Source organism: Rhinolophus hipposideros, assembly GCF_964194185.1.
Source record: "Rhinolophus hipposideros genome assembly, chromosome: 2".
NCBI classification, from domain to species: Eukaryota; Metazoa; Chordata; class Mammalia; order Chiroptera; family Rhinolophidae; genus Rhinolophus; species Rhinolophus hipposideros.
In genome coordinates this window covers 29,962,439-29,977,283 of record NC_138048.1, presented here as the reverse complement: position 1 = coordinate 29,977,283, position 14,845 = coordinate 29,962,439, and the positions used below count along the sequence as shown (strand labels likewise).

Sequence of the window (14,845 nt, the reverse complement as noted above, 5' to 3'; positions counted from 1 at the left end):
CTTGTTCAGCTGCCTCAGCTCAGACAATTAGCAATATGTCTCCAACAACTAAGTGAAGAGAGGGGAGAACAAGGGATAGAGCAGGAAAACCAGAAAGATACAATAATCAAAGAACATAAGTTATGATCAAGAAATAGGCATCTCAAGAAAAGATATAAGGAAAAACACAAAAGACGATAATAATGTTGACATTAGTAACAACTAACTTCTCTGGCACTTTGGATGTGCCAGGGCCTTTCCTACGCAGCATCTCTGCTCCCAAAGAACCTGGCAGTAGGTACTCTAATTCCCAGATAAGGACTACAGAGGAGGAAAACTGAGGTCTGCTTGAGGGAACTGGCTCGTTCAAGGACACACAGCTAGTTGGCACCAGAAGCAGAATGGAGGCCCAAGTCTACCAGGCTCCACAGCCTGTGCTCTAGCTAATAACCCACGGTGGTTGTAACATGTGAGCCTGAAAATGATTAAAAATAATTCAATGGGTGCAAATGAAGGAATGAGGAAGAAGAAAAGAGTGAGGATACCAGAAAGCAACAACAACAAAAAAACCCTACGATGGAAAACCTGACAGATGAATAAAAAGAAAGAGGGTAAACGAGGAAGACAACAGTTCAAGGTTAGTATATTTTATTTTAACGTAACTGTTTCTACACGTGATGCCATGTGTCCGGGCACACAATGGAAGCAACTGGGGTTAAGGAGGATTTCTCAACACTGTATTTCAATGTTTATTCTTGGATTACCCTCCCTGACCACAGTGTAATTACCATGGAGAGATTGGAAGTGACTAGGAACAACCAAAAACCATATTACATTATAAAATAAAGGCACCCATTTCCCCTAATCTTCATCTCAGAAACTGGACAACTCTTTCATATAAATCGTAGCACTGCAACAATATTTAAAACCAAATGTTCTCTCACAGGAAGTCAATGGGAATCAGCTAATCAAACCACAGTTTCCTTCTGAAGGACCTCTTGCCATGTAAAACTATAAAATCTTTAGTGATACAGTTTTACTGTATAATGAGGAAATTCTGAGAAAAATTGAAAGAAAAAAGCCAAAGCCGCATATGAAACTAGGCTATCTGCCAGATTCATTATGTTATTTCTTTTCTTTTTATTTTATTTTACAAATTAGCAGTGACTTACCAAATAATAGAAAAGACAAGAGAAAAAGAGGGCAGTAATATTTCAAAGATATTTTTTCTCCAGTTTAGCATTTCCTCTTTTCATCACGATATCCATCATCATTACTTAGGCACTTTCCCATTAAACAGAGATAAAAACAAAAATACAACACACTGTCATTCTGATAACACCCCGCCTTGACCCCGCATTCCACAGCTGGGTCCCTGAGGGAGTCAGGCAGCCCTGAATTCGCCCCTGCCCTGCTCCACCCCAGTGACCATGAATCAAAACGATCCCAGGTCTTTAGGAGTCTTGAACCTTCAGCCTCTAGGGCTAAGGTCGCAATGAGGGCCCTGCAGCCCCTGGAGTTAGGGACACTGCTGAGGGAAGACTGCATTCTTACACAATACGTTGCCAATTCATCTCCAAAAGTTCAAAGCGCTTACAAAATTATTTCATTTAGAGAAAAGGAAACATCCTGACTCCAGCTGTCTAACTAGGATCTGATAACTTGCCGCCCACAAATGCTGATTTTGTTCTAGTACATTTTCAGATGCTTGCCCTCCATGATAATGTGAATGAGAACAAGGACCAAGTAGAGACCGAGCTGTAGAACGAAGGCTTCGAATAAAACTGAAAACATCTTCACCTTTCTGCGCTTCTTTCGGTCACTAAAACTCACGGTCATCTAATGACTTGACATAACGTGAAAGGCTTGTAGATTGCTCAGCTCTTTTTAGAACCTACGGACCAAATGAGCCAACATTTTAAGAATTTAATGAATACATTCCACAAACGTGCTCCTTCTCTTTCAAGTACTCCCTAGACAGAACCAATGCTTCTGTCTCATTGAATTCAGCATCCTTCAGGTTCATAATCCATTCTAAAACAAATCTCAATTTCCATGCTGAACTGAGTTAAACATTTTAAAAAATCTTTTCTTCTATGAATGAGCTTTCCAACTTCCTTAATCTCCTCCAGGACATCTGCTTTCTGATGAAACCCAGGAGTCTCTGACACTGACGAGAACATTCCCTGTGTGGTCTCTAAAGAGCCATATGCATGGATTCCTCTTTCAATATGCACTCCAAATTTGGATAAAACCTTTCTTCGAGCTATTTGACATAATGTTCTATAAAAATGATCCAAGAGATGACACATTTTAAAGGGCCATACCTCGTTTACTGAAACATGACCAAGTATAAAATTCATACAAGAGAATTAAAAAACAGCATCATTTTTTTGAAAGTTTGGGAATGACATTTAGGGTTATCCTAATAAAACAGCCAGCCTTTGCTGCCACCTAGAGGTAAAAACTATGTAGTGAAATCAGAGTTACCAAGAAAACAAAATGAATGTGCAGCATCAGTGGTGTAGAAACAAGGGCAGCCTTGCCAGTGACCACTAACCCGAGTCACCCTATCCTCACCAACACATGTCAGTATAGCTTAGAGGAAACAAGTCTGAACAGTACTATGTTCCATACCAGTTGGTTTACTGGACAGATTAGTTCTGAAAAACTGCACTGTGGTGCTCATTACAAATTCACATGCCCGTACCCCACTGCTAGACAAAGTCAGTAGGTTCTGAGATGAGATCTGGGCATCTGCAGGGGTTTAAAGGCCCACTGGTGGTTCTGATGAGCATCTAGAAAACCAGTGGGCAGTGAAGCCCTGGCCTTTCGGTGTTAAACCCACACCCAGGCAGGCCCAAGTTCCAGGTGAAAGAAAACTTGAAGTTTACATCTGAAGGAGGTTCTGCTATGACTGTTTCTCAAAGTGTGCTGGGCTGACGACCAGCGTCAGGTGAATCACCCTGAGAGTTCATTAAAACTGTGTATTACTGGTAGTAGTCATAGACAAATGAATTATAATTTCTAGAGGTAAAGCCCAGAAATCTACAAATAGGATCCCAACATAGATTTTTGTACACTAAATAGGAGGAACCAATCTAAATCTTGACAGAATTAAAGGACACCCCAGAAACCTACCTTGCAAAGGCTATTATTAATTCTGTGGTCACAAGATCAGCTGACTTGAGTTAGTCCATCACTGATAGCTTAGACAATATGGTTGATGTTCACAGAAATGTTCTGATCTCTGAAGTGTTTCCTTCCTTTTTTATCCCTTAATATAACTTAGTGTTGCCTTTCCTAATTGCATACTTACTGTAGACAATGTAAAGAATACAGAAAATGTAAGAAAAATAAAAATCTGTAACTCCACTAACCAGAGTTAACCACTGATAGCATTGGTGTATGTCCTCCCGGTATTTTCTCTTCCAACAATCAAAGTTAAAGCATGTATGGTTTTTAATCCTGCTTTTAACATTTCGGAATAAACACTTTTGTATATCTTCAAAAGCATCATTACTTAAAGACAGCATAATACTTTCATGTGATTATATGATGTAATTCATTTATTCCATCCTGACTATTGAAGTCTTAAACTGTGTCCATTTTTCATTGTTACAAATAATGCTAAAACAAATAGCCTCGTCTGTATTGCTGATGACGTCCTAGAAAAAAATTCTAACAACAAAATGAATGAGTCACAGGGTGGGTGTGAGTTTTAGGGATCTTGATACACACAACTAAACTACTCTCTTAATAATCATCGAGGCTGCCCATCTCACCAAACTTATATTGGGCACTGAGTTTTGTCATTTAAAAAAACACCACAGCAACAAACACTTTGCTTGAGAGGTAAAAACACTGAGTGAGCATTTCAGCATGAAGATGAGATCATGAGGTCAGGTTGAAAGGTAGGAATATCATTTATTAGGTTGGTGCAAAAGTAATTGAGGTTTAAAAGGTTAAAAATTGCAAAAAACACAATTACTTTTGCACCAACCTAATAGATATGGAGGAGACTGAATCAGAGAATTAATATCTCATTTGCTATGTTGAGGATGAAGTACAAAAAAAAAAAATGTCAGTAAGAACACTAAAGCCCGGTCTTGTCCACCTATGCATAGAAAAGATTGACCAAATGTACCAAAATAAAGCATATTACCTATATAGTTGATCCTTAATTGAAACACTCATATTTTAAGCTAAGTCTGTGTAGTGTTTAGTTGAAAATCTAATATGGTTGCTATGAAAGTTAGGGGTTAATTTCAATAAGTAAATGTTTACTTAAAGAGATAAAGGTATTTCATTGCACTTTATCAGTACAATAAAATTCCTATAGAATGAAAAAAAATATAAGGGCTCCTACAGAAACAGTATTAGAAATCTATGATGAAAACTACGAGGCATTTTTTAAAGATTTATATTTTTGAGCTCATAGCAAGGAAAGGAAGATGCAAGTAAAGGGGGAAGTAATAATAACAATCTCTTGTGGATTACAATGGAAGAACTACAATTAGCTGAGACCTTTTTCCCATGTCTTTAGCAATATGTACTCTTATCCAAGAGCATTTTTCCTGAATAAGTAAAACAAGCATATATCTAAGTGAATATGAACTCAATGAAGTCTTCCCACTTCACATTCCACAACCCACTCTCCCAGTCCAAATCATTCAACCCATCTGTGAGTCTTCTCTCACCCCTCCTGTGTTATTAGTGAACAAATATCAATACACTTCTACCTCCAGAATGCGTCCCCCCGCAACCCATGTCCTTACTATCCCACAGGCCCACCCCCTCCACTCACACTATCTATAGAGTCAGTACAATTTTCTCTGTCTGGCTCCAGTCCACATTCCAAGTCCACCTCTCAAATACAACCTAACTTGAAGTCACTTCATTTCTCAACTCTACCTCAGGGACACTGCCAAAAATATTCCCTTAGCCTATTGTCAAAAGTATTTCCTTACTCTGGACTACCCTCGCATTCCTGCTGTTAAACATCCAAAGTCTTTGGAAGCCCTTTCTTTCTTCACGAAGCTCTCAGACCCCTCATTTAAAATTAACCTTTCTCTGGCAGTTCATGACCATCTGAGATTAACTTGGGTCACTATTCTTGTTTATCTCCCATCACAGTATTGCGATTGCCAAAGAGCAAGAAAAATAACCTACTGATCTCTGTATTTCGTACTAGATAGACTGTTGAGGGCCATGCACATAAGCACGTGCTCAACACATGTTCGCAGAACTGCTTTACAGAAGAAATTTTTTTCAGTCTTTGATCTGATGTGTCCCCAGAACCTAGTTGTCAAAGGAGCCACATCCTCCAAGCTGACTCCATGTCCTGAACAATGTCTGCTTCCCCACCAACTGTACCATTAACACCCTTTTGTTCTTCTGTTTACTTCAAGATCAAGGATGCATGCAAGCAGAGAATCCCAACACCGAAACCTTCAGGCATCACTAAGCTGTCCCCTAAGGCTCCCCCGGGGCCTATGGATAAGCCTGTTCACCACACTGGCTATAGGAAGCTGCACATCATAAGGACTGTCACCTCCAACACCTACCTCCACATGGGAGGGAAAAGGTAAGTCATGCCAGTGCACTGCCTGGATATGTTCACCTACAGAGATACCTGGAAAGCTGGCGTCACCACTATGGAAGGCCCAAGAAGAAAAGTCATCTCTCCAGGAAATGGCGAAGCAGCAAATTGACAGATGGTTTATCCACAGGTCGCTGGACCTGCAGGACCTACTGAAAGAGCAGCACATCTAAAATTATTTTACCTATATATGTGTAAATGCATATACACACAATCACAGGAAGACATACCCCCAACTCCTTCCCATTCCTCATTCGACTTGTAATCCAAACCAAAGTTGGACTGTCATTACCCTGCGATAGGACTGAAATGACTAAAGCAGTTCCGAAGTTCTCTGGTGAACCCAGAGGCAACCCTTCATTCCACAGATCTTTATTGAATCATATACTCGTATTTTGCTAAGAAGATGTGCTAGCAAGAATTCTTAATCTGCGTCAAGAAAGTCACATTATTTCCATCAAAATGGCAGGACAATTAAAATCATATTTAAGGTCTAAAACTATGATTTCTTTAGGAGCAGGAGAAAAAGTAAGTGGTAATTCTCCGTTACAAGGAGGAAAGGAACAAGAAAAATGAGTAACAGCTGAACATATTCTTCGTGTGGCCTACTTGACAATCGCTGGTGCAGGGAGCACATTTGGCTGCTGGCACTTAGTCTTCTGGCCTGTTTTTCAGGTCAGTTGCTCCCCCTGTATATACCAGGCCATGAAATCATACTGCTAGGTTTGTAAGGCAAACCATTTTAGATTGGTACTGCTGCTTTCTATAGCAATCAGGATATTTGGGAGACAAAGGTCACTGAGATCTTTTAGGGAGATATGAATCATTGTCCTGGGTGTCAAAAAAAGAAAGAAAAAAAAACCCCCACAATTTATCATTTCAAAGGACATTCTTTAATCAACATCTCTTCCCTGAATCAATGCTATAGAAAAGTCAGTTGATTCAATAAAAATTGGCATCAGGAGACCCAAATTCCAACCCCAGCTTTTCACTCATTTGACAGAGCTTGGCATTCAGCAGTTGAGGCTTTGAGTTTCTCGTATGTAAAACAGGAGACCTGAGTGATTCTTCAGGTCTCTTCCAGTTCTGATAACCCAGGAATATGACCAACTGCAGAATGTTGAATTCAACCAGTCATCTACCAGGAAGGACTCAGTCCCCTGGCAGTAACAAGTAATTCTTTTCATCACACTGAAAACTCTCTCACTGAATCAAGAAAAAAATGTATCTGTAATTCAGTGTGGATGGAGTAACACAATGACGTTTTAAGAGAAGGCATTTTTGGGGGTCCACCCAGTGGCTCAGGCGTTTGGAGTGCTATGCTCCTAGCGCTGAAGTCGCCAGTTTGATTCCCAAGTGGGCCAGTGAGCTGCGCCCTCTACAGCTAAGATTGTGAACAACGGCTCTCTCTGAAGCTGGGCTGCCGCAGGCTGCTGTGTGGGCTGTGGGCTACTGGTGGCTAGCGTGAGTGGCCTGCAGCCAGCGTGAACTGCTGTACGCTGCCATGAGCCACCGTGCGCCGCCATGAGCGGCTGGTGCCTGCGTGAGTGGCCAGCAGCCATCGTGAGCAGCAGTGAGCTGTCGTGAGCGGCCAACCCACGAATGGCGACCGACTGCCTCAGTGGGGGGAGCGCAAGGCTCATAACACCAGCATGGGCCAGGGGGCTGTGTCTTACAACTAGACTGAGAAACAACGGCTTGAACCAGAGAGGGGTGAGGGGGCTGAAGGGGGAGGAAAAAAAAAGAGAGAGAAGGCATTTTTGACATGAGAGACAGTTACATTTCACAAAGCTCCAGTCAGAAAGGAAAAAAATATGGAAGAGCGGGACCCAACGTTCTCTGTGATCCGACACGGAGAACTGAAGGCATGATGCTGCGAGAAACCCTCCTGGCTAACGACTGCGCTTCAGCAGAGCAGGAGCAAAGGAACACCGTTCTCCACACTCATCCATCGAGCCCGCTCGAGTGCACGGATGCGACTGTACAAATACCCGGGGCCCACTCCAATTTCAAGGAGGAGGAGAAGGCATGGAAGCCTGGGCGGGATGGAGCCACGCAAGCCAGGGAGGGATGATGTGCCACCGTCCCAGCAGGCAAGTGTCAGAGGGAGATGGTGGGGGCAGCCAGGAGAATCAAACATCTCAAGTGGAAAAGTCTGAGTTAAAGGAAGGCACTAAGGAAGTAGACTACAAAAGGTGATGAAGTTGTGACACCAAAACTAATATGAGAGAGACAGAGAGAGAGAGAGAGATATCAGAGAGAAATGCGGGCAGAAGCAGGCAGATAGTGAAGCGGGAAAACACTGGGTCAGGAGACTAGAACTGTGCCTGACATAAGCAGGTACTGTTAGGTGAACAGAGGATGACTGAACGAGGGAGAGAAGGGCTATTCGGTGAAGATATAAGTGAGAAAATGTGCTGAGATGACAGTGGGGTGAGACAGGATAAGGAAATGCAGTTATTCTAGACGGCATCCAACACTGATAATTATACTAATAGAAAGAAAAAAACAAAACAAGACCTCCTATAGTGGAAACCAAACGGACTGAAAAGAAGCCTCCAACAGGAAAAACAAGTACCAACGAGAGTCCCAGAAAAACAAAATACCCTGGGAACGTTTTACTTGGAAGAGGAGCACAAATTACATTTTATGTTAGTGATTCCAAGATTGTTTTCTCCTATGTCAGGAGACTCCCTCAAGTATATTTTCATGTCAAGTTGGCCTAAGTTCAAGAACAAGCAACAAAGGAGGGCTAAGATAGTGTACAAAATACTAAAAAAGGTAGAATAACAGTGATATTTCTATGGCAAGCAGCAGAAACCCATCTCTAGATGGTAATACAGTTTTAATCCCATTATGAGAAAGGTCATTAAACTAACAAAGTCTATTTTAACAAAAGGATTACCAACCGAAACCATACTTATTTTAAGCAACATGTAATACAACGAAAATACATAAACAACTAAGAACTGGGAATACTATTTGGAAGTCAATAAAATGGTGTTGGGCCTATAACACCAATGAAATATAAAGAATCCTGCCTCTTGAGTATAATCCCATTTCTGCAAAAAGTTGGCTCCTCTGAAAAACAATGAAAAGAAGCTGTCATAATAATTCTAGAGTGACTTTATTTAAATTTTAAAAAGGAAGCAGATAAAAATTCAAGTGAATGAAAACCAATATGCAACAAAATTTTTAATAATGGATACTTTTATGCTGGAGTCTTTCCTCAGCCCTTCATTTATTTCAGCTTCAGTGATTTCTGCACTAATCTTGTAACTGAAATAATGTACTGGCACCCCTCGGTTCACTGCCTTTCACTTTATTGCGCTTCACGGACGTGGAGTTTTTTTTTTTTTTTTACAAATTGAAGGCAAGACCCCCAACAGCAAAATGATCACAACTCACTTTATTGCAATACTTACTTTATTGCAGTGGTCTGGAGCCAAACCAGGAATATCTTCGAGGTCTGCCTATATCTGATTTTAACAGGAACGTGATTGATCTAATATATGACTGATAATTATGGAGTCATTGACGTAAAACACCACTCTTTCTGGCGTATGTTTAAATTCCTTCTTCTTCTGGGGACATGTGACATACACCTTGGTGTTAGACTGAGTCTGGGGCAGAGGTCTGCAAACTGTGGCCTGAAGGCCAAATAAGGCCTACTGTTTGTGAGATGTGAAAATTACATGAAATTCAAATTTCATTGTCCATAGATAATTTTACCGGAAAACAGCCATACTCATTTGTTTCCATACATATTGTCTATGATTGCTTTTTTGCTACAATGGCAGAGTCAAATAGTTGCAACAGTAACTGTCTGGCCAGCAAAGCCTCAAATATGTACTATTTAACCTTTTACAAAAAAGTTCACTAGTCTAGTGTGAACTAGATTAACAAGGAACTCAGGGACAGGAGCTTAAAGAAACACCTAGCTAATTTTTAAAATCAATACTAGTAGTTTAAAAATTCAATTAAGAGTTCTATGAAAGCTGATGAAAATGGGGAAACTATATTTCAAGCTATTTGTGATTTCTTTAGCAAAATGTGTAATTCTACAAATGCACTAAAGTGTTCAACTGGAGAACATCAGATAAGAACATGTCAAAGGATTTGTGCCACACAATAATGTAATGTGTGACGGTTGAACCTGAGGGGGGAAACGGAAGTATTTCTAGGCCTTCCAAATTCCTGATATTTTTCAAGAGGTTCATAGACATTTAGCAGAACTATTATAGCAAAACTATTATATATATGGTTTGGAGAAAGATGTGTAAATTAGTACCTTTAAACATTCATAACTGTTGTCAAGAGTCACTTGTTTGATCATTTGCAATAATCATGGAAATTGTATACAGTAAAGTAAAAATAGCCTGTAAAGGTTATCTGTAGGTCCATAGTTGGAAGTCTTCAAGTGGAAAAAAATGACTAATAATGTAGTGCTAGCTCTCTCTCCATTCTCCTTCCTCTTGCCTTTAAAATTTTATCCTGCCCGTTTTTTGCCCCCAAACATCTGTCTCAAAATGTTACTTGCATTTTGATTGAACCACATCAATGTATAAATCCCGTAATGTAAGCAGATTATGTTTTTTCCCCTCTAATTCCATTAGGGTCTAAAATAGGCATGAGAGCTCAATAAATGATTTTTTAAATGACATGCCCTGAAGTTGATCCTTTGTTGTATGTTATCGACACCTACTGTAAATATTCCAGGTCTGAGTTTTACATAGAGGTAATGCTTTAAAACATTTTATGTAGAGGTAATGCTTTAAAACATCTACTATGCATGGCTGTCTATAGGTAAAATTAATAAACACCTAACTTTGATGTGAGAATAGGAAAAAAACCAAAACCTGATTTATTCAGGTTTAAAGGAAAGGTCCGAGGTATTCCCCTACTTCATTATTTCCAGAAGAAATTCAGCATAAAGCAATGTGATTTGAAGGAGATACTATAAAATATTACGAAAAAAATTCTACAATGCTCATTTCAGCAATCTCTAACAAAATGAACAATCACATTAATTCTAGGTGACAAAAGCTGTCACGTGTAGGAATTATCAGCTCATTTACAAAGCAAAAGTCTGTTGTCCCCATTCAAAACATAATTTATAAAACTAAAACCAAATATGGTTAGAATAAAATGTTAGGCAGAGTTGTACAACAAGGACTTCAAACGTAGTTTTGAAAGAGAAAGGCAGCACCTGCCAAATCTGTCAAAAGCCTAGGCAGGATTTTGACAACCCTTCCAATAGACCGAGTTTCTTTGGATGTGGAACTCCTACGTTGAGGTCTCTAAAATGTGGCCATAAAACATTAACAATTAATTACTTAATGAACAAATACTTGATGAGTATATTCCCAGATACTACCCTAAGCCCTGAGGACACAGCAAAGAACAAGATAAACAAACCGCTGCTCATCTGGAGCGTCCATTCTAGTGTGAGGAGACTGTCATCATTTAACAAGGAAAAAACAGTGGGTGCTAAGTGCTCTGCTGAGAATTACCCTAACATGATAATGTAATGAAACTAGATGACCAGGGAGTGATTCTCTACTGTTGATGTTTGAACCGAGGTCTTAATGTTAAGAAAAGGCTAGAAATTCGGGAGTTCAGAAGGACAGCTCAGAAAGGAAAAGAAACAGCTCTTGCAAAAGGCTAAAACAGAATGAGCTTGGCCTGTTGAGAGACAGAAGGAAGGATGGTGTGGCTGGACCACGTAAACTAGAGGGGAGGAAGTAGTAAGATTCCAGGCCTGGTAAGTAATCTGGGTTTTACTGTGTGAGGGGGAAGCCACTGGAGGGTTTAGGCAGGAAGATGATCTAATTTCTCTTTTAAAAGGATCACACTGGCTGCTGAGTGAAGAGCAGTCCACAAAGGGACAGAAACTGGGAGCCCTATGAGGAGCTTACTGCAATGGGTAAGGATACAGAGGATGGTAACATGTCCTCTGATGGACTTAACAAAGAGGAAAAATGGGGGGGGTAGTTTTAAGATATGTTTTGGAGGAGAGACAAGACTTGACAGATCAGATGTGAGGGGTGAAGGCAATAAATAAATGAACAAATCAGGATATTCCTAGGCCTTTGTGAAACTGGGTAGATGGTGATTTAATTTACTGAGATAGGGAAGTCAGGAGAAAAAGTTGCTTTGGGAAAAATTCAGTAGTTGGGTCATATTTGCATTTGACATTCCCATGGACTGACATTACCAATCTTCCCAAGAAGACCGCCAAGCATGCAAGCCTTGTGCTCTAGGATCAAGTTTGAATTTCTGGCAAAGAAAAGGCTCTGGAAGTCCAATGCTACAACCTGCTTATTGGCATCCGAGTAATCCATGTTCTTTAGAAGAGTAAACTTTGGGAGACAAAGGGTTAACGGACACACATTGATAACAATCATATATAAAAGCAGAAGGGTTTATAAGCTATGAGCCTCTTTAAATTGATAAAGGATTGTTGTTTTAGAGATGAGATTCTTACCATTGATAATTAGGATAATTATGTATGAGAAATGTAAGCGCACCGACTGGTTTCAGATTGCCTGCCAATGAATGACAGCCTTGCCACTTACCAAGTGAATAATACTGGGCAAATCACTTAACCATTTAGTACCTCGATTTCCTCATCTATAAAATGGGGATAACAATAGTTAACTGCCTTATGGTGTACTGAAGAAGATTAAATGAGTTAGTACACGTAAAGCAATCACAACAGTTACCTGTCACATAGTCGGCACTCCACAAATTCAAGTTAGTATTATTATCTGTGGTCTCCCACTTCAGTTTTCTAGTTAAATGCTTGGTTTAAGAGCTGATGTCAAAGATTCAGAAGGACTTCGAGAAGCATATGAAAAACTCTCCCAAAAGAAGTGGAGACTAATTGTTTTGCAGATTGCTAAGACTGTCCTTTGAAAAAGTAAGCTACATATTTGCCAGTCATTCCTAAGTGTTATCTCCAGCCCTGACCCAACCCTGGAACTCCAGACCCCGGTGCCTACTGGACACTTGACTTGGTAATTTAATAGGCATGTTACTGGAATAAAAAGGGGAAACAACCAGTGTTCTCTTCAGTTAATGAATGACAAAGCGACCACCTCCAACTGCAGAAACTCTCAGCCCTACTCCATTAGTCATGAAATCCATGGAGTGAATGACATTCTCTCACTTTTCAGCTTCACACTGAGAGTCAAGTACATGAAATCTCAGGCATTGTATCTGCTCACTTTAGCATTAATGTTTTGCAATCATGATTCTACTGCGTGTATTGTTTACTACAAATCAGTTCAAATAACTTCCCAAGGTAGACAGGGAATAGGAAAATAAGGGAAATAAAATATTAGATGCCACTAGCTGACTGACTCCTAGTCTCTGCTGCCTGAGGCAAACGGGGCTGCACACTCCTCAACAGAGGCAGCTCTCAGCTGTCTTATCCTGAGCCATGACACCGCTCACCACCAAGGATGTCAGCAATAGGGTGATCAGACGTTTCAGGTGGACCAGGAAAGTGCCAGCAAAATTCTAAATAGCATGGCCTTCCACTCTCAGAAATGTCTAGATGGATGAGAAATTATATGTGTATTTCTGTATATGATCACCAAGAGCTTTGCAGCACCTTGCATGCATACATGCTCATTCAGCTAATTATCTAACAAACACCAACCAAGTGCCAGGTCCCACACTGGACTCCAGTTCAATGTAGGATTCTAATAAAAATGACAGGTCTTGAAGAGCCGTAAGATGTAGGTAAGTGGGGTCACATGTTGATCAACAGCTTCAGTAAGAGTCTCCGAGTTACATCCCATTTTAAGAAAACATGAGAACAGCAATAACATAGCACATTTCCTTAGATATACAATAGATGGCTGGATACACTAGACAGGTGTCACACATATTGTAAAACCAACAAGTATTTGTTGAATAAATGACTAAAATGCTCCACTACATTGCCACCATAGGTGTAAACTGGGAACAGGTGATAAGGAAAGATGTTTATTTTTATAGGCAAGTAGCATAATACACAACAGGAACAAAAGCATTATTACAACTATCTTTCCTTTCTCTGACTTAAGGTACTATTTCTCCTTTCACCTTCCAAACAAAACATAATTCACACTTTTTAGACTGATCTTCCCCCATTAATGTAGGAAGAATCAGCAAATCTGAATTGGTTCGACTATGATTTCTTCCAAATTAGAAATGTTATACAGATCAGTTAGGCAAATTACCAGTAAATAATCAATGAAGATTATTGCTCTTAAAGAAACGTATATGCTCACTTTACTTAAAAGAAGTTAACCGAGCAAAGGCCTCTGACAAATTTAATGCTAGTGATTTTCAAAGCTTAGTGTTACAGCTAGAGGGAACCTAAAAGTAGGGTGATCCTGGGAACTCCAACATATTATCTTGATGGGGATCCTGACAACTTACATGAAGGAGGCTGTCACGCTTTAAAGTTCTAGAGTCAATGTTTACAATGGTTGGTGGGTAAAACCGTTAAAAAGATAATCTCTAATGAGCCCTCCTTTTACAGATCAGCATAGTGAGGCCCAGAGAAGCCATGTGGGAAAAGTGTGATTTAGAAAGTCAGGTGCACATGACTAACCCCCTCCCGGACCTCTTGCTTGCTGTGTGTTCCTAAGAACATTATTTAACTTTTCTCAGTTTCTCATCTATACAAATGAATGAAACACTTACCTTTTAAGGAGGCAGGAGACAGAACTAGAACCAAGAAGCAGGATCCCTTTCACTACTCAAAACGGATTCAGTTATTTCTTAAATGGCCTCTATTCTTGAATCATATGGTAAAATACAGCTTTTTTAACGCAAAACTGTGTTACAGGGAGAGGGGTTATTAAAGTACACACGGACACCACCGCAGCCTACAAAGAAAGATACATGTGTCTTCAAGCAGAGATACAGTTGCTAGAAACAAAGTTGCAAAAGAGTCAGGAAGTTTAATCAAGGAAGTTATTATATTGGCTATCCTTTTAAAAATGACATCTGCTTAGTTTGTACCTGAAGGCCACTCCTGTGGAAACAATGCTATAGTAGAATTTTGTTGTTTTTAATGGATATTTCACAACTCATATGTCAAGGTTAATGTTTGCAGCAAATCCAGAGGGTGTCAAAAAATGTATATACGTTTTAAGGAAAAAACGGTTAAAATTGTAATACTCAATATGTAACGATAACAAAAGATGAATACAAGTCTGCATTTGACTTCTGCAACTACAAGAGGTGCTCAAAGAGTACTTTTAA

The 14,845-nt window shown here is 39.9% G+C and overlaps 2 protein-coding genes across 4 annotated transcripts in view; one reads left to right on the top strand and one right to left on the bottom strand.

Annotated features, from left to right (window-relative positions):
* Positions 1–8,068, top strand: part of FILIP1L (filamin A interacting protein 1 like) — a 264,654-nt gene extending 256,586 nt beyond the window's left edge. The window contains exon 6 of the mRNA XM_081076462.1: positions 5,391–8,068. Within this exon, the coding sequence (XP_080932588.1) occupies positions 5,391–5,570 (180 nt within the window). The 3' untranslated portion in view covers positions 5,571–8,068. The remainder of the gene's footprint in view (positions 1–5,390) is intronic.
* The window catches only part of CMSS1 (cms1 ribosomal small subunit homolog), a 339,619-nt gene that overhangs the window by 323,563 nt on the left and 1,211 nt on the right, over positions 1–14,845 (bottom strand). The window lies entirely within an intron of this gene.